This window comes from Gobio gobio (genome assembly GCF_949357685.1).
Source record: "Gobio gobio genome assembly, chromosome: 18".
Classification (NCBI taxonomy): Eukaryota; Metazoa; Chordata; class Actinopteri; order Cypriniformes; family Gobionidae; genus Gobio; species Gobio gobio.
In genome coordinates, this window is record NC_137111.1 from 1,171,382 (window position 1) to 1,193,735 (window position 22,354).

Genomic DNA, 22,354 nt, shown 5'->3' on the forward strand with positions numbered 1-22,354 from the left:
TGATCAACTCTTCCCCAGGACCCTCGAAGAGACGAGAGAGGGCATCAGGCTTAACATTTTTGGAACCTGGCCGATACGAGAGGGAAAAGTTCAACCGCCCAAAGAAAAGTGCCCAGCGGGCCTGGCGAGCATTCAACCTCTTGGCTGAACGGACATACTCTAAATTTTTGTGATCCGTCCAGATCAAGAAGGGCTCCGCTGCTCCCTCCAACCAGTGACGCCACTCCCCCAGAGCCAGCCTGACTGCCAGAAGCTCTCTGTTACCTATGTCATAATTTCGTTCAGCGGGGCTCAAACGGTGAGAGTAGAAGGCACAAGGGTGCACCTTCCCATCTCTGGAAAACCGCTGAGACCGGACCGCGCCTACCCCGACATCAGAGGCATCCACCTCAACAATGAATTGCCGTTCAGGATCTGGAAGACAGAGAACAGGAGCAGAGATGAAACGGGACTTAAGAACATCAAAGGCCTCCTGGGCCTGGGAATTCCATCTGAACGGTACCTTAGGTGAGGTGAGTGCTGTTAAGGGTGCAGCGACCAGGCTAAAGTTCCAGATGAATCGCCTATAAAAGTTGGCAGACCCCAGGAACCGCTGCAGAGCCTTCCGAGAGTCAGGGGTTGGCCACTCGGCTACGGCCCTTACCTTAGCGGGATCAGCCTTAATTCCCTCCGTTGAAATTATATGCCCCAAGAACGAAACAGACTTAACATGGAACACCCACTTCTCCGCCTTGACATAGAGTTGGTTCTCTAGTAGCCGTTGTAGCACCTGACGCACGTGTTGAGTGTGTACCTGCAAGGAGGGAGAGAAGATAAGAATATCATCAAGGTACACAAAGACAAATCGGTTTACCATGTCCCTCAACACGTCGTTCACCAGGGCCTGGAAGACAGCTGGGGCATTGGTAAGCCCAAAAGGAAGGACCCGGTATTCAAAATGTCCCGTTGGAGTGTTAAAGGCTGTCTTCCACTCATCCCCCTCGCGTCTACGGATCAAATGGTAGGCATTGCGGAGGTCTAGTTTGGTAAAGACCTTAGCTCCCTGCAACAACTCAAAAGCTGATGACATCAAAGGCAGAGGATACCTGTTTCTTATGGTGATGTCATTGAGACCCCTGTAGTCGATACAGGGTCGCAGGGAGCCATCCCTCTTCTTAACGAAGAAGAACCCAGCCCCAGCGGGTGAGGAAGAGGGACGGATGAGGCCGGCATTTAAGGACTCTTGAATATACTTGTCCATGGCCTCTCTCTCTGGACCAGACAGCGAGTACAGGCGGCCCTTGGGCGGAGAAGTGCCTGGGAGGAGATCAATGGCACAGTCATACGGCCGATGAGGAGGTAAGGATGTGGCTCGGGACTTACTGAAGACCTGACAAAGATCACGGTATTCCGCCGGGACCCCGGAGAGATCTGCCTCCTCAACGTGAAAAACAGAAGACACAGAGCCAGGAGACAAGGCAGCACCCAAACACGACGCAAGACAAGACTGACTCCAAGATAACACAGAATTCCCTGACCAATCCACGTGAGGGTTGTGCTGTACCAGCCACGAGTGCCCTAAGACAATGGGGGCACTCGGGGAATTTAGGAGGTACAGTTCAATTACCTCACGGTGATTGCCTGAGACAATAACACTTACGGAAGGTGTCGAATGGGTGATTGAGGTAATGAGGAGGCCATTAAGGGAACGGACAGAGATAGGAGAGGGAAGGGGAATGGCAGGAATTCCCCACAGCGCTGCAACAGAGACATCCAGGAAGTTGCCTTCGGCACCTGAGTCAATCAAGGCTGAACAGGAGTGGACAATGTCTTTATACTGAACAGAGACACTCAGCAGAGTATGTGAAGTGGGGGAGTTGAAACCAGGAATAGCGCCCACCAGGATTCCCCGGATTACTGATGGGCTCCGGCTTTTAAAGGACACAAAATAGCCCGATGGCCCGGCTTCCCGCAGTACAGGCAAAGGCCCGAGCCAAACGATCCTGCCTCTCCTTAGGGGTGAGACGAAGACGCCCCACTTGCATGGGCTCAGGGTCTACTGAAGGAAGAGGAAATGAAGGAACAGCACCCGATGCACCCTCATCCAGTGTCCGAAAGGGTCGAGCTGTCCACCGCTGACGTTGGAGGCGCCCCTCCACACGAAGTGCCAGCTCCACAAGGGCATCAAAATCGTGAGGCAGCTCGTGAGTGACGATCTCGTCCAAGATGTCACCGTCCAGCCCCTCTCGAAACCTTGCTCGTAATGCTGCCTCGTTCCAATCACAAGCAGCTGCCAGAGTTCTGAACTGGATCGAATACTCTGTAACGGAACGTCTGCCCTGACTCAACCGCACCAACTGGGAAGCCGCCTCGTCGCCCTGAGCAGAGCGGTCAAACAGCTTCAACATCTCGGCTCTGAAGTCTTCAAACGTTGAACAGAAAGGGGCACGAGCATCCCACACAGCAGTTGCCCAGTCACGGGCCTTTCCCTTCAGGAGGGTGATAACAAACGCTACCTGGGACTCCTCGGTCACATAGCGGCGGGGCTGGAGAGCGAACACAAGAGAGCACTGTGACAGGAAAGCCCGACACGAATTGGGGTCACCATCATAGGGCGAAGGACTATTGGCATGAGGTTCCGGCTCAGCATGAGGCAGAGAATGGCCATACGCAGCAGCTGACCTGCCATTCATGGCCTCCCGCTGGAGTTCTTGTAACTGGAAACTGAGATCAGCTACCTGAGCTGACAGGCACTCAACATCCCGTGAAGTGGCTGTTAACTGGCTGGAATGCTGTCCCAGAAAAATGCCCTGTTGACTGACTGCAGTTCTGACCTGGTCCGTACCTGCTGAATCCATCTTTGGTCCGACCGTTCTGTCAGGGAATAATACGGATGCAGTTGCAGGTAACAGAAAAGTTTATTTCGAGCTCAGAAATGGACACAGGGAAAAATAGCAGGAACAAAAAAACAGAAAAAGAATCCAAATCAAATGTCCACAGGTCCGGTGAGCACTATTAAACAAGGACAGTTCCCAACGTCACCAATGACGCAATATAGAGGAGTTCTCAGATGAGCGCGGTGGGCGCAATGAGCACGCAGAGGGGAAATTCACAGATGATGGCGAAGAGCACGCAGAGAGGGGATTCCCTGAAGAGAGCGGTGAGAGGGACTGGAGCGATGATTCCGAGCTTCCACAGAGCGGGGATCACCTGGGCAGGTAGCAAAGGAATAAGGGTCTGGCGAGCGAGAGGGAGAGAGGTAGAACCAAGAATATTAAACAAGAAAACAAACAGCACTAGGAGTCTGGAAAAGCACGACACGGCAAGACTTGACAATAACGAAGGTCGGTCACGAGCAAAAGCATTGCACAACATACAACAACGGTCGGACAAACAAGTGAGAAAGAGAGGATCTAATATAGGGGAGAATAATGATGGGAAATAAGCAACAGGTGTAACGGTGAACACAAATGAGAATAAGGGATAATGAGTGGGAGGGAAAACACCACAAAGACAGCGAAACACCTGGCCAACTAGTCAACACAGACCATGTGCGCAAGAAAAACAAAGCACGCAAAACACGGAGACAAAAGACAAAACAGGATCAGACCAAGGTCATTACACCTGCGTCATAGTTGCTGTGGATTGCTACTCGAAGGCTTGTCGACTCTAACCCTAACCCCACTGCTATGGAGACAGCTGAAGCCTTGTTCCACCATGTGTTCCGTAAGTTTGGATTACCTGAGGACATTGTGTCAGATCGAAGAATCCTGGAATGTTTTCATCAAAAACCTTAATTTCTTTTCGACTGCAGAAAGAAAGACATGGACATCTTGGATGACATGGGGGTGAGTAAATTATCAGCAAACGTTTATTTAGAAGGGAACTAATCCTTTTTTGTCCTTTAAGGACTCCTTTATATATCTACCCATGCCATCCTCAGTTTGTCTGGTCTCTTCGTTCAGGTTCATCTTGCTATCTTCTCCTCCAGTCCTCGAGTACCTGCAATACCAAGAACTCTATAAGTTAAGTCTGCTATATTGCCTGCCATCAGCTTTCTGTTCAATAAACATCCGTTACCTGCGTTCCTGTTGTCTGCCCCTCTGTTACATGATAACATCCAGGATCATTGTTAGGGAAACGATCTTTGTGGGAACTACATTTTCCCCATTGTGATATTGTAGTGTTTGTAATAATTTGAATCCAGAAATTGAGAATATATCATCATGCCTGGTTATTTAATCAAGTACAAAGAATGAATACAAAATAGCAAATTATAAAATAAAAATCACCTTAAAAATACATGTGTACAAGGAGTATTCGTGCTGTAAAAAGCAAGTATATTAAAATCAAAGATATCTGGGACAGAATGTAGTTCTTCAGCTGGTATTAACATCCGTCATGAGTGATCCGATCACAAGTGTGAAGAGACACTATATATGATAATACATATGATGATAATGTTGAGATTTAGATGTTTCAAAAGAAAGCAGTACCTGAATATAATTAATATTATTATGAGCACAAGTTGTAATTGCAACATATTTGCTGTGTCTGTTTGACTCAATACATGACGTTAACTAACAACATAACCTGTACTATATTATATCAGTATATCACTGCCATATTGACACACTCATCTCTGACTGATAACAGAATACTTACTGATTGAGTAATCCACTATTTTGTAAAAGGGGGTCAAAATGACATTGAACCATCAAGGGCCTTTAAAATATTTTTTTCGCCGTTGGCATATAATTGTTAAAACAAAGATTGTTAAAGTCAACAGATTTTCCTAATAGACCTGCCAATCTCTGTGTGAAAATAAAATGATGATGCTGCCATCTTTCTAAAGTCATGTCTACACCCCTGTAAATTGGCTCCAAATGGTGAAAATTGTAATTTTGACCCCCCCCCCCCCCCCTCTACAAAACAGTGATTACAGTGACATTTAATATTTTGGCTTTCATCACTATTTATGTTTGTCTTTCTACAGAAAAAATACTAACACAATAAAAAATCTGATATTGTGAAATTGTGATAAATGTCCTCACAGTATATATCTAAGATTCAATGTGTTTTGGTCAATGTGCCAAATAATTGAAAAATAGCCAATTGCTTTGCTTTTCACACTGCCAATGATGTTCTTCCTCTTGTCTTGTTTTCCAGCACAAATATGTAAACATTCTTAAATCAAGATACATTTACTGGAGAAGCAAAGTGACTTCTGATATTAAGTCTTTTTTAATGAAAAATGTATTAAAATTGATGGTAAATGGTAAATGGACTGCATTTATATAGCGCTTTTAACAGACCTACGGCCATCCAAAGCGCTTTACAATTATTAAAATTGAGTTAATTGAGTCTTAAAACAAGAACAAATATCTGCCAATGGGGTCCGTAAATGAATTAAACTCAAAGGAAAACATTTTGTTTATTGTATAAATGTATCTTGATTTAAGAATGTTTAGATATTTGTGCTGGAAAACAAGATATTGTAGGTACAGTACATCCGGAAAGTATCCACAGTATTTCATTATTTCCACATTTTGTTTTGTTACAGCCTTATTCCAAATTTGATTAAATTCATTATTTTCCCCAAAATTCTACAAACAATACCCCATAATGACAACGTGAAAGAAGTTTGTTTGAAAAAGAAATCACATGTACATAAGTATTCACAGCCTTTGCTATGACACTCATTGAGCTCAGGTGCTCCTGTTTCCACTGATCATCCTTCAAATGTTTCTACAGCTCGACTGGAGTCCACCTGTGGTAAATTCAGCTGATCGGACATGATTTGGAAAGGCACACACCTGTCTATATAAGGTCCCACAGTTAACAGTGCATGAGCACAAACCAAGCCATGAAGTCCAAGGAGTTGTATTGTAGGTCTCAGTACAAAACACTGGTATCAATAACACTAAATCATCACTAAATTATCAGAGAAATGTCCCGGCTCCTTCTTCAGGTACATTAGGTGGATGTTCAGATGATCTGGGTTTGTTCACTCCACTGATGGCAGGTTCCTCATGACAACAACAGCCTGTAGAGATGAGGAAATCACCCAAAAACATTCGGTCATTCGTGTCAGGAAAGAGTACAGCCAGACGGTCATTATGGCAAAATACAGAAAAAGGTGATCACGATGCATTATATAATTAAATGGACATGAAATATTGATTTGAGTTGAATGAATTCATTAGTTTACGTGTAGAGATGGAACACAAACACAGGTTTCCCGGCTGAACTATTGTTTGATGAATGCTATGATTCAAGTATTCCCGTGGGCCCACCACTCACAGGAGGGACCGTAAGGGGCCGGTGCAGAGAAGATCGGGCAGCAGACGAAGGCAGGAGCCTAGACAACCCGATCCCTGAACACGGAAACTGGCTCTTGGGACATGGAATGTCACCTCACTGGCGGGGAAGGAGCCTGAGATTGTGCGTGAGGTTGAGAGGTTCCGACTAGAGATAGTCGGAATCACCTCTACGCACGGCTTGGGCTCTGGAACCACACTCCTCGAGAGAGGATGGAATCTTCACCACTCTGGAGTTGCCCATGGTGAGAGGCGGCGGGCTGGTGTGGGTTTGCTTATAGCCCCCCAGCTCTGCCCCCATGTGTTGGAGTTTACCCCGGTGAACGAAAGGGTAGTTTTCCCTGCGGAGTCGGGGATAGGTCTCTCACTGTTGTTTGTGCCTACGGGCCGAACGGCAGTGCAGAGTACCCGGCCTTCATGGAGTCTCTGGGAGGGGTGCTGGAAAGTGCTCCAACTGGGGACTCCGTCGTTCTACTGGGGGACTTCAACGCCCACGTGGGCAATGACAGTGACACCTGGAGGGGCGTGATTGGGAGGAACGGCCCCCCTGATCTGAACCCGAGTGGTGTTCAGTTATTGGACTTCTGTGCTAGTTACGGTTTGTCCATAACGAACACCATGTTCAGGCATAAGAGTGTCCATCAGTGCACATGGCACCAGGACACTCTAGGTCGTAGGTCAATGATCTTCTTTGTGGTCGTTTCATCTGACCTGCAGCCGTATGTCTTGGACACTCGGGTGAAGAGAGGGGCGGAGCTGTCAACTGATCACCACCTGGTGGTGAGTTGGATCCGATGGCGGGGGAGGAAGCTGGACAGACCCGGCAGACCCAAACGTACTGTAAGGGTCTGCTGGGAACGTTTGGCTGAGTCTCCTGTCAGAGAGATCTTCAACTCCCACCTCCGGCAGAACTTCGACCGGATCCCGAGGGAGGCTGGAGATATTGAGTCCGAATGGACCATGTTCTCCACCTCCATTGTCAAAGCGGCCGCTCGGAGCTGTGGCCATAAGGTCTCCGGTGCATGTTGAGGCGGCAATCCCCGAACCTGGTGGTGGACACCGGAAGTAAGGGATGCCGTCAAGCTGAAGAAGGAGTCCTATCGGGCCTGGTTGGCTTGTGGGACTCCTGAGGCAGCTGACATGTACCGGCAGGCTAAGCGGACTGCAGCCCGGGTGGTTGTGGAGGCAAAAACTCGGGCCTGGGAGGAGTTCGGTGAGGCCATGGAAAAGGACTATCGGCTGGCCTCGAAGAGATTCTGGCAAACCGTCCGGCGCCTCAGGAGGGGGAAGCAGTGCCCTACCAACGCTGTTTACAGTGGCGATGGGCGGCTGTTGACCTCAACTGGGGATGTCGTCAGACGGTGGAAGGAATACTTCGAGGATCTCCTCAATCCCCCCATCACGCCTTCCATTGAGGAAGCAGAGGCTGGGGGCTCAGAGGAGGACTCGTCTATCACCCAAGCTGAAGTCACCGAGGTGGTCAAGAAACTCCTCGGTGGCAAGGCACCGGGGGTGGATGAGATCCGCCCTGAGTACCTCAAGTCTCTGGATGTTGTGGGGCTGTTCTTGGCTGACACGCCTCTGCAACATCGCGTGGCGGTTGGGGACAGTGCCTCTGGACTGGCAGACCGGGGTGGTGGTCCCTCTTTTTAAGAAGGGGGACCGGAGGGTGTGTTCCAACTACAGGGGGATCACACTTCTCATCCTCCCCGGAAAAGTCTATGCCAGGGTACTGGAGAGGAGAATTCGGCCTTGGATTCAGGAGGAACAGTGTGGTTTTCGTCCCGGTCGTGGTACACTGGACCAGCTCTATACCCTCTACAGGGTGCTGTAGGGTTCATGGGAGTTTGCCCAACCAGTCCACATGTGTTTTGTGGATTTGGAGAAGGCATTCGACTGTGTCCCTCTGCAGCCAAGTGTGAAGCGGCTGGGATGAGGATCAGCACCTCCAAATCCGAGGCCATGGTCCTCAGTCGGAAAAGGGTGGTTTGCCCACTTCAGGTTGGTGGAGAGTTCCTGCCTCAAGTGGAGGAGTTCAAGTATCTAGGGGTCTTGTTCACGAGTGAGGGGAGGATGGAACGGGAGATTGACAGACGGATCGGTGCAGCTTCTGCAGTAATGTGGTCGATGTACCGGTCTGTTGTGGTGAAGAAAGAGCTAAGCCGTATGGCGAAGCTCTCGATTTACCGGTCAATCTACGTTCCTACTCTCACCTATGGTCATAAGCTTTGGGTCATGACCGAAAGGACAAGATCCCGGATACAGGCGGCCGAAATGAGCTTTCTCCGCAGGGTGGCTGGGCGCTCCCTTAGGGATAGGGTGAGAAGCTCAGTCACTCGGGAGGAACTCGGACTAGAGCCGCTGCTCCTCCACATCGAGAGGGGTCAGCTGAGGTGGCTCGGGCATCTGTTCCGGATGCCTCCTGAACGCCTTCCCGGGAAGGTGTTTCGGGCATGTCCAACCGGGAGGAGGCCCCGGGGAAGACCAAGGACACGCTGGAGGGACTATGTCTTCCGGCTGGCCTGGGAACCCTGTCCCCCCGGAAGAGCTAGAGGAAGTGTCTAGGCATCTCTGCTTAGACTGCTGCCCCCGCAACCCGGCCCTGGATAAAGCGGAAGAAGATGGATGGATGGATGGAAGTATTCCAGAGAGTTGTGTATTATATTATAAAGTCCACATTGTATTAATGTAAAGGAAAGGAATTTTGTTTTACACTCTTAAGTTCACGTCTTAATGTAGTTTTTGTGAATTGACTTTACAATAAGGGTTGTTTTATTAACATTAGTTATTAAATGCTGTAAAAATATATATTGTTCATTATAAGTCCATTAATGAAATAACTCATGTTAACCCATGGTTAAAGTGTTACCCTTGTCGTGACTATTAACTCTTTCCCTGCCACTGATGGACAATTTTTGGCAATCCATGTTTTCACTGTTTTACGGTAGGGGCGCTATTACACATCTTCTGAAAGAGAACAGAATCTCCTGATCAAAACACAACCTAATCAGAAAAGAGCTACAACCCAGATTTCACTCTTAGAAAAAAGGTTCTATATAGAACTCTAGGGTTCTTGACACAATTTTAAAGAATCCTTTATGCCAAAAAGGTTCTAAATAAGTAGTTTAACAGGTTATTTCCATTTTTCTAGCTATAAAGTACAACCCCAAATCAGAAAAAGTTGGTACAGTATGGAAAACGCAAAAAAAAAAAGAAAAGAAAAATAAAGTGATTTCTAAATTTACTTTGACTTGTATTTCATTGCAGACAATATGAACACAAAATATTTCATGTTTTGTCTGGTCAACTTCATGTCATTTGTAAATAAGCATCCTTTCCTGTCATTCAGACCTGCAACACATTTCAAAAAAGTTGGGACAGTAAAGCATTTACCACTTTGTAATGTTGCCATTCCTTTTCACAACACTTAAAAGACGTTTAGGGACTGAAGACACCAAGTGATGAAGTGTTTCAGGTGTAATTTTGTCCCATTCTTCCAGCAAACAAGTCTTAAGGTGGGCAACAGTACGGGGTCTTCGTTGTCGCATTTTGCGCTTCAATATGCGCCACACATTCTCCATTGGAGACAGGTCGGGACTGCAGGCAGGCCAGTCAAGTACCCGTACCCTCTTCCTCCGCAGCCAGGACTTTGTAATGTGTGCAGAATGTGGTTTTGCATTGTCTTGTTGAAATATGCATGGACGTCCCTGGAACAGATGTCTTCTTGAAGGCAGCATATTATGCTCCAAAATCTCTATGTACTTTTCAGCATTAATGGTGCCTTCACAGAAGTGCAAGTTGCCTTTGCCAAGGGCACTGACACAACCCCATACCATGACAGACCCTGGCTTTTGGACTTGTTGCTGGTAACAGTCTGGATGATCCTTTTCTTCTTTGGTCCAGAGCACACGGCGTCCATTCCTCCCAAAAAATACCTGAAAAACTGATTCATCTGACCACAGTACACGTTTCCACTGTGTGATGGTCCATCCCAGATGCCTCCGAGCCCAGAGAAGTCGACGGCGCTTCTGGACACTGTTAACATAAGGCTTCCTTTTGGCACAGTACAGTTTTAACTGGCATTTGTGGATGTAACTACGTATTGTGGTACTTGACAAAGGTTTGCCAAAGTAGTCCTGAGCCCATGTGGTGATATCGCTTCTAGATGATGACGATTCTTGATGCAGTGCCGCCTGAGGGATCGGAGATCACGGTTGTTCAGCTTAGGCTTGCGCCCTTGTCCTTTACGCACTGAAAATTCCTCCAGATTCCTTGAATCTTTTAATTATGTTATGCACTGTTGAATGTGAAATATCCAAATCTCTTCCTATCTTTCTTTGAGGAACATTGTTTTTAAACATTTCAATAATTTTCTCACGTATTTGTTGGCAAACTGGTGATCCTCGGGCCATCTTTGCTCCTAAAGGATTAGACCTTTCTTGGATGCTGCTTTTGTACCAAATCATAATTACAATCACCTGTTGACATCACCTGTTTCAAATCACACCATTATTTAACCATTTTACCTCATTACTAGCCCTAAATTGCTCCTGTCCCAACTTTTTTTGAAATGTGTTGCAGGTCTGAATGATAGGAAAGGATGCATATTTACAAATGACATGAAGTTGACCAGACAAAACATGAAATATTTTGTGTTCATATTGTCTGCAATGAAATACAAGTCAAAGTAAATTTAGAAATCACTTTTTATTTGCGTTTTCCATACTGTCCCAACTTTTTCTGATTTGTGGTTGTATGTTTACGAGCTGTGAATTAAAACTAAATTAATGAATTAAAACTAAATCCATAAAGTGATCCCTTTATGGGAACCCCTAAAAGGTTATATATATATGAAGCTCCTGACAGAACCCTCTATATAGAAGCTTTTCTTCTTTGGCGTTGGACCTTGAACAGAGGCTGAGCAGGTGAGATTACCTGAGTCCTGCTGGATTTAAGCGCTGCCCGGGCAAAGAACGTCATGGTCACAAGCAGAATCCCTCCTATCAAGCTGTGACAGAGGAACACTCCCTCCATTCTCTCAATGGCCATCTGAGGGAAAGAAACAAGAGAGTTTCTGTTCATATAGTAATGTATTAAAACTGCACAGGCATAATCACTCATTTGGGGGTTTTAACATCAATTTCTGCTTATTACTAGTTAGTAAAGTTGTTAAGTTTAGGGATGAAGGGATGTAGAATATGATCATGCTGAATAAGGCATTAATATGTGCTTTTTAAGTCTGAATAAACAGCCAATATCCTAGGAATAGGCATGATAATAAGCTACTGGTTAATAGTGAGAATGGACATTAAACTAAAGTGATACACAAAGAAATGTTCAGTGAACAGATCATAAAATAACTGCTTTTTTCTTAGTGTGAAGAACATTTTAAAAACCTAAAGAAACTTTTTTCTACAATAAAGTGATTTGGAATCAAAAGTTTCCATGGATGTTCATGGAACCGTCAATGCAAATAAAGAACCTACACCCCTCCTTCTTCCCATAAGAATGAATGGTGTTACACTCATATTTTGATTTATATTTCTCATAATGTGTCTGATGCACATGCAAACCAACACTAATAAAAATTGGCAGATGACAGTCCATGGTGTCACACATGGAGTGCTCCTGAGTTACACGTCATCAACTCTTTTATCTGAAGGAGAATAAGCCCATGGGAGACGTTCCCTCTCAAAGTGGAGCATTTGACGCTGTGTCATGGAGTTGATGCTATCGGGAACCAAAACCCACTACACAATGCAGAGGAAATGCCTGCTTCACTAAGCTGTGAATATGCACAAAGTGAGCATAGCATAAATTGACTCTACGGATACTCATCTGAGTCAGAAGCGCTTCAACCCCATGTGACTCGTATAGTGATGCTTCTCCCTAAGCCAATATCCCCAGATACTAGGAGAAAATCCCCAAACTTCTATACTCCATAGCAAGGAAAGTCCCGGCTGTTATACCCATACCTATATCCTCCCTCCCATGCAGGACAGATATCAGAGCTCTGAGGGAAAAATACCCAACCTAGCCTCAGCTCTTATGGCTCTTAGGGAGCCGACTACTGAAGGGAGCATTCCCAACTACAATCTTCAGTGTTACCACTCATTCAAGAGGGAGCATACAACCCTTCACTTTTGAGGAAGGGGGCAAACAAGAGAAGGCATATTATACTCGTCACCCAAACTCAAAACTACATGGAAAATGCAAGGGAGATTATGCTCTACTTAAAGATCCTAGTGTAATTATGGGAGAGCTGCTCATACCCTCACTTGAGTAAAGGAACTTCTGGTGGACCCACTATAGTTATTGGCTAAACTATAGAATGCAACAATAACAGAGGGACGCCCCAGGTGATCTACCTCTACTCATCAGTTCTTGAACATTGATCATACTGGAGAGACCTATAAAACACCCATCCAAAGAGGAGCATACATCCCTTCTTCAAGACCCAACAGTAAAGGGACTCTTGTGAACTACCCATCATAATAGGCAATACTTTAATGGACATACATCCTACCAAGGGGAGCATGCAAAGTGCTAAAAACCTCAATAATTAGCACCTCAGCTTAGACAAAGAGTGAGTAACTTATTTTCCTGCACAGGCTAAAACCTTCAGGATAGCCACTCATCCAAGGGAGAGCATACATCCTTACCTTTATTTAGGAAAGGGAGGCAAACAAGAGCAGGACATAATGCTGTTTGCCCAAAAACCCTCATCACCCAGGTTCTAAACCCCAAGGGAGTTGCAAGGAGCTTAGGGCCTACTTAAAAACCCCAATGTAACTGGGGGAGAGCAGCTCATACCCATCCAAAGGTGGCATGTCTTTCTACTTCAAAACCCAACAGTAGTTGGGGAGGGAGGTAAATGAAGAAGAGGGAAGCTTTAAGTTTACCCCGCTTCAACTCTTAGGGACACCCTAAGTACTATTCAGGAAGGGAGACAAATAAAAGAAGTTTGTTTGTTTGCCAATTACTCATCCACCATACTCCAAATTCAAGGAGGCAGCAGGAGAGTTTATGCCCTACTTAAAAACCCCCAATAGACTGAGGGAGGGCAGCTCAACTGACTCAAATAACAACCCGTTCTCACTCCCAAGGTGTCAAAATCCGAAGCATGGTCAAGTGCTTTCCACGTCACAATGAAGATGCTAAAGGTACCCCTAGGTGTCACTATATCGACGCACTGGTGGTCCATTCATTTCAATGAGTGCTTCTCCACTTGTTCCGCTTGTTACATCAGTTTTCATAGTGAAATTGCATTGGCTCTCGTATGTCTCGTGAACAATTGCATCATTACGTCAGCTTTGATTGTAAAATGTAATTGGCTCTCGTATGTCTCGTGACCAATTGCATCATTTCGTCAGCTTTGATTGTAAAATGTAATTGGCTCTCGTATGTCTCGTGACCGATTGCGTCATGCTCAAGAGTTGTGTGTATTATTTGAATGAATGAGTGCGTGCGTGTGTGTGTTCATCTCAGTGATTAAAACATTAAGATCAACTTTTTTCTTTACATGAAGACATCATGTGACTTCAGAAGACTTGGAATGCAACATGAGTTAATAGTTTTATACTGTTTTTGGACAGTTTTTGCAATAAATACCTGTGGCTGTACTTGTATTTGTCTGTTACATGTTTTATATAGTTTAGAAGTGGGTAGGTTTAGGGTAGGAGTTGGGTTAGTTGCTCCAAAATATAAAAGTAGCCTTTAAATATTAATAAAACATTAATAAAATCACGTCTGCTTTTACAAATGCAAAGAATAAAATGCGTCTTGATCTGACGCATTAGGTAAACAACTGAAATGAATGGAGCACCAGTGCGTCGATATAGTGACGCCTAGGGGCACCTTTAGCGTCTTTATTGTGACGTGGAAGGCACTTGACCATGCTGTTCCAAATAATTAGTAATTCCTACTGAAGGATTTGGTAATACTTGAGTAATTACTCTTAGGGTACCTTGATCTTCACTTTAGAATTAATTATACATTGTGCATTACTCTCATTAATTATGAACCTGTATATAGTAGTTCTCTGGTAGATATGAAAAAATACAAGTTACTGATTAGCCAATAGTGAGCTACCTCATTCAACTGAGCTATACAACTTACTAATTCATTAAATCAGAGTTTCTTGTTAGTAAATAGCAGTTACTAGAGTGTTAATATGGTGTTACTCATTTGTTCCTGTGTTGTTATTCATTGAGAACAGAGCATTATTATAAAGTGTTACCAAATAAATCAATAAATGCCCTCACATAACGTTGTACTTGATAATGTCTCTCCTCCACTGTTTGATTTTCATTGAAATTAACCCAAATACTGTAATGTATCCACGTGATGGATTGGATGAATTCTGCACAAGCACAGATCACTCCAATGGTTGAGATGATACTCAAAGCAAGGCTGGCTGTGATCTGTGAGCAATCAGTTCAGAAAACATCAATGTGTAAACAAAATATCAAACACATTCAAAAATATTAATAGTACACTTTAAATCCATAGAGAAAATTGTGGAGTTAGGATGCAAGCATTCTCAAAATTATTCATGAGAACAAACAGTGACACACAAAGGCTAAACAGACACTTACGATCTTTTTGGAGGGGTTGCGTTCAGACAGTATATACAAAAGGCCACAGATAAAGAACTGCAAGAAAGGCATTGTTGTGAGTGAAATGGTCATTTGAATGATATGTCATTTCAGTTGAATTGCAAAATGGACTAAAATGAGTGAATATGGCATGATACGTACCAACTAAATTCAAAGGACAAAAAGACAAGTGGTTTTGTACTTGATATTGCAGATTTGCTTTGGTCAGTTGTAAAAGTAATATAATGATTAGAACATTTATGAGTGGAATAATCTCATATATAATCTGTAGACCCGTGGTTTTCAAATGTGGGGATCAAATCCAGTGATTATGTTGTCAAGAAACATAAGGCTAGTTTTGTAGAGGTGTAGTTTGTTGTAGCTTAGAAGTTTTCTCTGATGTAATTAAAGATCTTTCAATGCAAAACATGCTAATATAGTCACAAGAGAACATACCAGGGTTCCAAGCCAGAAGGGGCTCCACATTTCATCTAAGAGGAACGCTTCTGATTGCGAAATCATGCTAAATCCAAACATGACCAGACATACGCCCATCATCACCAGCACAATCTTACACCGGACACATGGAAACAGACAAACACACATGAGACGCCTCTCAGGAGATGCTCCTCAATAATGTTGCTCATCTTCACCAGTAATGGGAGGGAAACAGCAGTGGACAAATACTTTTGCATGCAGACTTGTTTTTTTTTTTACATATGTGAGATGCAATCAAATAGTTGTTAATTTGTTGGTTCCTGAATGATCTTGATTAGTTTTGTTGATCTGAAAGGAAGGTGTTGTGTGTCTCACTCCGATGCACTTGGGTTGTCCTCTGAGGAAGCGGTGCACAGGTTTACTGCCGCCCGTCTCCATGCTGATCGCCTCTGGTGCTCCTGTGGCTGCTGGATCCTCCACCATCACTGCACAACAATTACAATTACATCTTTACTCAAGGCCTTTTCTAGAGAAGATAGTAGGCATTAGCTCAAGATTTGCCAAACAAATGGCAAATTTAAAATAATGGTATAGGTCATGATAACATGCCATTAGCCTGTAAAAGGGGATGAAAGACTGAACTGAATAAATCTAAAAACTTAATATGGTCAACTTCACCAAATATGAGACAAATTCAAATTCCACTGTAAGGTGTTATGATCCAGCTGGGGATCGAACTTGTGTGTCCAGCGTGTGTGTGTGTGTGTGTGTGTGTGTGTGTGTGTGTGTGTGTGTGTGCTTGATGCTAATCTCTCCACCACTGGAGGAGGTTGAACCCAAATGCAGAGGAAGAAAAAACAGTAAAAAGTTTTTATCTTTGGCTCTTTACTTCAGAGGGAAAAAACTAAACATTAGCAACAGTCTTAGTTAGCACTCAAACAACTCTCCTTGAGACACAATACAAAAAGAGTAATCCAGACAAAAGAGGTCTTTTTAGAGATCAGAAAGATAAATCCAGAAATCCACAAAAAGGTAACAAAAACATACACAAAACAGAACAAAGAACAAGAACAAAACAGAAGGCAGGAAAAATCTCAAAACCCAAAAATCCTGAGGAATGACAACACTTAGGCCAACATCAGGACTGAACAAGAACAAAAGGCAGTGAGCCCTTAAATAGGGTTTACCATTAGGAGTGATTTGACACCATTACAACCATTTAACAAAGGAGAATTAATCTGGGTATAAATAACGCCATCTAGTGGTGAAATCAAGGAGCTTCAGACAAAACATTACAGTAAGGTAGCTCAAAAAAAGAGAATTGTACCAAAATTCAACTCAATCACAGAGTATAGTTCATAAATTATGAAGTTAGTTAAATTCAGAACTCATTATTAATGTCATCATCCATTTCAAATCAGTTCAATAAGTAATGTCGATGTTTCAAAATTAGTACATTTGGGATGGGCAAACTCAGTCCCGGAGGGCCACTGGCCTGCAGAGTTTAGTTCCGACCCTAATCAAACTCACCTGAATAAGCTAATCAAGGTATTCAGGATTACTAGAAAGCTACAGGCAGGCGAGTTTGATCAGAGTTTGATCAGGGTTGGAGCCAAACTCTGCAGGGCAGTGGCCCTCTGTGACCAGGTTTGCCCATCCCTGCCCTAGTAACTACCTAGAACAGGGGTGTCCAATCCTGCTCCTGGAGGGCCACTGTCCTGCAGAGTTTAGCTCCAACCCCAATTAAACACACCTGTACAAGCTAATCAAGGTCTTATTAGGCATACTAGAAACTTCCAGACAGGTGTTGAGGCAAGTTGGAGCCAAACTCTGCAGGACTAGTGGCCCTCCAGGATCGAGTTTGGACACCCCTGACCTAGAACATCATAGTCAGTGTTGGGGTACAGCGTTACAAGTAATTTGATGTAATCAGGAGGGTGAGGGCGAGGGTTAGGGTGAGGGTGAGGGTGAGGGGGTGGGTTTGGATGAGTTGGTCTCCCTTGGTCCGTTTGGCACCTGAAGTATGGCCCTGATTGGCTAACTCCTCTCCGTCTCCATGTTGAGAGGAATCGTGCAGTGTGTGAACATGATGGTATTGTAGTTCTAGTCTAATGTGAGCATTTACTCATCTCATCCAAAATCAGAATATTACACAAACATTCAATAATTAAATATGCCAAACAACACAAATACTGTATACTTTATGTAATTAATCTAACTTTAATAACCAATGTTTTGTGATGATCCAATTTAATCTTACAAATAAGCAAACATGACTTTAGTTAAACATCACATTTGACGGGGGCGCTACGAAATCGCACATAACTCCTAAAGTTAGGCGTAGCCCCGAGTAAAATATAGATAAATAGCTTTTAAATTATTATTATTATTTTAAAGAAATACATTTAACTGTGCAATTTCTTTCATAATTTCTTCAAGTTAGAGCACATTTTTATTACAGGGGGTTGGGGGGGGGGGGTTGTGAACCTGAGACCCGCAGTGATGAATTGATTAGGGAGTGGTGAGCTTGTGCCAGGGGTGTGGGTAGTGAGCCGTTGGAAGAGTCAACATACGTCACGATGGCAAACAACGTCCAATAGGAAAATTCAACTGCAGTCGCCACCATCCAACCTTAAGAGGGCAGCACTCAGATGGTTTTACACCATATATTGTAGAATTAAAATACTTTATACCCAAATGTCAAAACATTTACTCGAATCAATGAACAGCACTAATAAAGCCCCAGTCTTGCAGATCATTAACTAAAAAAAGTTGTTTTAGGGTTTATTTACACTTTAACATTTACCCAAAATATTTTTTAATTAAAAAAACAAACAAGCAAGCCCTGCCCAATGTTAAGCACCCTTAACACACTAGCAACCGATTATGAACCAACTATAACAGCTTGTCATGAATGCTGCAAAAGCACTGATGTATTCTAATGCTTACAACCTTCAAACTATAAGAGATTATCAAAAAACAAGCAACTCTGTATCAACTCTCCTATTTTTGACATTTATTCACAGAGAAATCTACATGTCAGCAAACTGTAACTGAAGTTCATGAGCATATTATATGTATCAAAAACAAGCAACTAATCAAACAGTGAAAGTGAGAGCTTGTCAAATACCTGCATTTGTCTGTAATGAACCACCACGATGAAAACAAGGCAGTTGTGCAAGAGCACAGGAAAGAGAAACACGAGAGAGGGAAGAAAACAGAGGGAGGGAAGGACGGGGCGTCACTACAGGATGTTTGGGGAAAGAGGTCAAATCTGTGCGGAATGCTCAGAAAACAGAAACAATGGCCAACTTCATGAAGAGAAAGCAAGAGTAGAGATGAACCGGGAAGCACATTTCAGTGCTGTAAGGCATTCCTCAACTAAACATATAATACTGGTATGAACGAAGCATAAGGAGAGAGAATGAGAGATTGTAACTGTGAGAAAGAAAGGAAGGGAGTGTGAAAGCGGCTCCCAAAAGATAACAGCTGCTTCATGTGACAAACTAACTGGATCCAGATGGACCAGATGCAGTCCAGTTTGTGGCTTTCCATTTCCATTTTTCATAAATTCAGCTTATTAAGTAGCCTACTTTGAAACATATGAGTATTTTCGTCCATTTTATTTTCCTCAATGTCATCCAAGCATTTATGTTTTAATTGAGAAACTACTGCTGCAAATGAAACATTAATTTTAATAAAAATATCTTAAATAGAAAGGGATACAGCTGAATGAAAATCCTTTCCTTTACTCAAACTACAAACCCATGTAACTTTTTCACTGGAAGTTTTTCCTTTGGAGTTAAGGGTCTTTCATGAGGAGCATCACCTGTGTCTTCTTCTCTCCGTGAGAGCAGCGAATGTGTGGATCATTTTTATAATGGTCCAATTGCTCAATAGCATCTTTCTCGGCTGCCATAACTTCCAGTTTATGGAGCCTGCTGTGGTTCATTGAAAGAAAAGTTTAGTCAAAGTTAGGACAATTCTTTAGAGATGTCTTCAAGTTCGACTAATGAGTATACAGTGCATCCGGGAAGTATTCACAGAGCTTCACTTTTTCCACATTTTGTTATGTAACAGCCTTATTACAAAATGGATTAAATTCTCTATTTTCTTAAGAATTCTACAAACAATACCCCATAATGACAATGTGAAAAAGGTTTGTTTGAAATCTTTGCAAATTTATTATAAATAAAAAACGAAAAATATCACGTCCATAAGTATTTACAGCCTTTGCTCAATATTTTGTTGAAGCACCTTTGGTACCAATTACAGCCTCAAGTCTTGATGCTACAAGCTTGCCACACCTAATTTTGGGCAGTTTCACCCATTCTTCCTTGCAGGGCCTCTCAACGTCCATCAGGTTGGATGGGGAGCGTCATGTTCAGATCTCTCAGAGATGTTCAATCGGGTTCAAGTCTGGGCTCTGGCTGGGCCACTCAAGGACATTCACAGAGTCGTCCCATAGCCACTACTTTGATATCTTGGCTGTGTGCTTAGAGTCGTTGTTCTGTTGGAAGATGAACCTTTGCCCCAGTCTGAGGTCCGGAGCAGGTTTTCATCAAGGATGTCTCTGTGCTGCATTCATCTCTCCCTCGATCCTGACTAGTCTCCCAGTTCCTGCCGGTGAAAAACATCCCCACATCATGATGCTGCCACCACCATGCTTCACTGTAGGGATGGGATTGGTCAGGGGATGAGCGGTGCCTGGTTTCCCCCATTCAGGCCAAATAGTTAAATCTTTGCTTCATCAGACTAGAGAATTTTTTTGACTCCAGATGGGCTGTCATGTGTCTTTTACTGAGGAGTGGCTTCCGTCTGGCCACTCTACTATACAGGCCTGATTGGTGGAGAGCTGCAGAGTGCTATGAATACTTTCCAGATGCACTGTAGATATATAGTTTGCCCTTGCTCTTACCTCATTCACCTGACCCCATCTGACAAATATTTAAATACAAACTGTTTATTAAAATGTATTTGTCTGAATGACATTCACTGTATATCAAAGTATAACTTTTCACTTTTTCCACATTTTGTTATGTTACAGGATTATTCCAAAATGAAATTCATTATTTTCCTCAAAATTCTACAAACAATACCCCATAATGACAACATGAAAGAATGTCTCAACATCAACATGAATCAACATGTTTTGCAAATGTATTAAAAATAAAAAAAAATTAAAAAATCATATGTACATGCATACACAGCATTCACAGCCATGACACTCATTGAGCTCAGGTGCTCCTGTTTCCACTGATCATCCTTGAGATGTTTCTACAGCTTGACTGGAGTCCACCTGTGGTAAATTCAGCTGATTGGACATGATTTGGAAAGGCACACACCTGTCTATATAAGGTCCCACAGTTAACAGTGCATGTCAGAGCACAAACCAACCCATGAAGTCCAAGGAATCATCTGTGGACCTCCTAGACAGGATTGTATCGAGGCACAGATCTGGGGAAGGGTACAGAAACAGCAGTATTCTGTATTCAGTAGGCCTCAGAAAAGTTTTGCTGGATCCTTCTTTAGCCACTTTAAGTTCAACCTTGCGAACCCTTCCATCTTGACCAGGGAAGACACTAGTGACGAGTGCCATAGGCCATTCATTTCAGACTACTTGACTGTCTTTTAGTAGTACCATGTCACCCTCCTGGACGTTTTGGTATGGCTTCTGCCATTTGCAGCAAATCTGCAGTGTTTGCAAATATTCTTATTTCCAGGGACACCAGAATTGGTTGGCTAGGCTCTGTGCTTGCCGCCATTGGCATTTGTAGATGTCCCTTTCTGAGAAGTTTCCTGCTGGTGGTGGAATGTCTGCTTTTTATGTTAGGAGCATTGCAGGGGTCAGTATAGAGACCGGTACTAGAGGTCTACTGTTAATAATTGCTGTCACTTCCACCATAAGTGTACAAAGCACTTCATCAGAGAGGTTGGAGTGTCCTTCCTGCATCAGCATTGAGTCAAGAATTCTCAGAGCCAGACCAATCATTCGCTCCCATGCGCCTCCCATATGGGAGGAGTGTGGTGGGTTGAAAACCCATGTGCATCCCTCATTATTGATGTACCTTTGCACCTTTGATTATTTCACTACTTTGTGGAATTCAAGCTCGTTGCAAGCACCAATAATATTAGTTCCACAGAGTGCAGTTGTTTTGCAGGGCAGCGGATTGCGAAAAACCTGCGAAGTGCATTGGTGTAACTTGAAGAGTCCATAGACATAATGATTTCAATGTGGACTGCAAGGGTGCTCATGCAGGTGAAAAGCACCGTCCAGCGTTTACTTTGAGCTTGGCCTCCTCTTGTGCGGTGAGCTACCACTGTCCGTGGGCCGAAGACATCTAAGCCAGTGTAAGTAAAGGGTGGTGACACACTCAGTCGTTCTGGTGGCAAGTCTGACATTTTCTGCATTTCTAGTTTACCCCGACGTTTCCGACAGGTTACACATGCATGAAGATTACTGCTTATGCATCTCTTGCCTCCAATAAACCATAATCCAGCTGCACGAATGGCCCCCTCTGTGAATATGCAGCCTTGGTACTCCACACGTTCATGGTAGTGCCGTATGAGTAAAGCAGAAACGCGATTCTTGCCAGGTAAGATGACTGGGTTCTTTTCTGGGTAGCTTAAATCTGACAGTTTCAATCTGCCCCCGACTGCCCGCCATCCTCATCTAAGAAAGGACTGAGTTTTGAGAGTGGAACTTTACTGCTTATGTTTCCCCCCTTAGAGAGTGTTTCAATGTCCTTGTTGAATGATTCCCTTTGCACAGAGCGGATTATCACATTCTTAGCTTTTAACAGCTCACTTACAGTTTCTGGTTGTGAACACAGGTGCCAACCGCTGCATGTGTTGGATTCATTGGTGGATCTAAAAGAGCAAGCTACATGGATCAGTGAAGCAATGGCTCTTTGCAGGGTTCTCCAAGAGGAGAATCTCTGAAACCTGTCAGAGGTCAAATGTTTATCTTCTGTTCCTGTGGCACAAGCTGTCACAGTTGACACTGCATGAAAAGTGGGA

General features: G+C 43.7%; 2 protein-coding genes across 2 annotated transcripts in view; both read right to left on the reverse strand.

The window, feature by feature from the left end:
- LOC307141749 (B-lymphocyte antigen CD20-like) overlaps positions 1 to 3,987 on the reverse strand; it is a 29,758-nt gene extending 25,771 nt beyond the window's left edge. Inside the window, exon 1 of the mRNA XM_079842189.1 lies at positions 3,908 to 3,987. Coding sequence (XP_079698315.1) covers positions 3,908 to 3,950 — 43 coding nt within the window. The 5' untranslated portion in view covers positions 3,951 to 3,987. The remainder of the gene's footprint in view (positions 1 to 3,907) is intronic.
- A 209-nt stretch (positions 3,988 to 4,196) lies between these two features.
- LOC307141874 (uncharacterized protein) lies at positions 4,197 to 18,542 on the reverse strand. Its single transcript, XM_079842334.1, has 7 exons — positions 18,465 to 18,542; positions 15,710 to 15,819; positions 15,353 to 15,466; positions 14,897 to 14,953; positions 14,564 to 14,722; positions 11,235 to 11,348; positions 4,197 to 6,025 (listed from the first exon to the last, which is right to left on the reverse strand). Exons 2-7 carry the CDS (start codon positions 15,815 to 15,817, stop codon positions 5,987 to 5,989), a joined length of 591 nt encoding a protein of 196 aa, XP_079698460.1. The 5' UTR covers positions 15,818 to 15,819; positions 18,465 to 18,542; the 3' UTR covers positions 4,197 to 5,986.
- Positions 18,543 to 22,354: the final 3,812 nt, after the last annotated feature.

Excerpts from the sequence above, each read along its gene's own strand:
- LOC307141874 (XM_079842334.1), bottom strand. The coding sequence starts at position 15,817 with ATGGTGGAGGATCCAGCAGCCACAGGAGCACCAGAGGCGATCAGCATG. Across the intron at positions 14,723-14,896 it reads GCAACCCCTCCAAAAAGATC|ATCACAGCCAGCCTTGCTTT; the intron begins GTAAGTGTCTGT and ends GATTGCTCACAG. Across the intron at positions 11,349-14,563 it reads ATTATCAAGTACAACGTTAT|ATGGCCATTGAGAGAATGGA; the intron begins GTGAGGGCATTT and ends TCTTTCCCTCAG.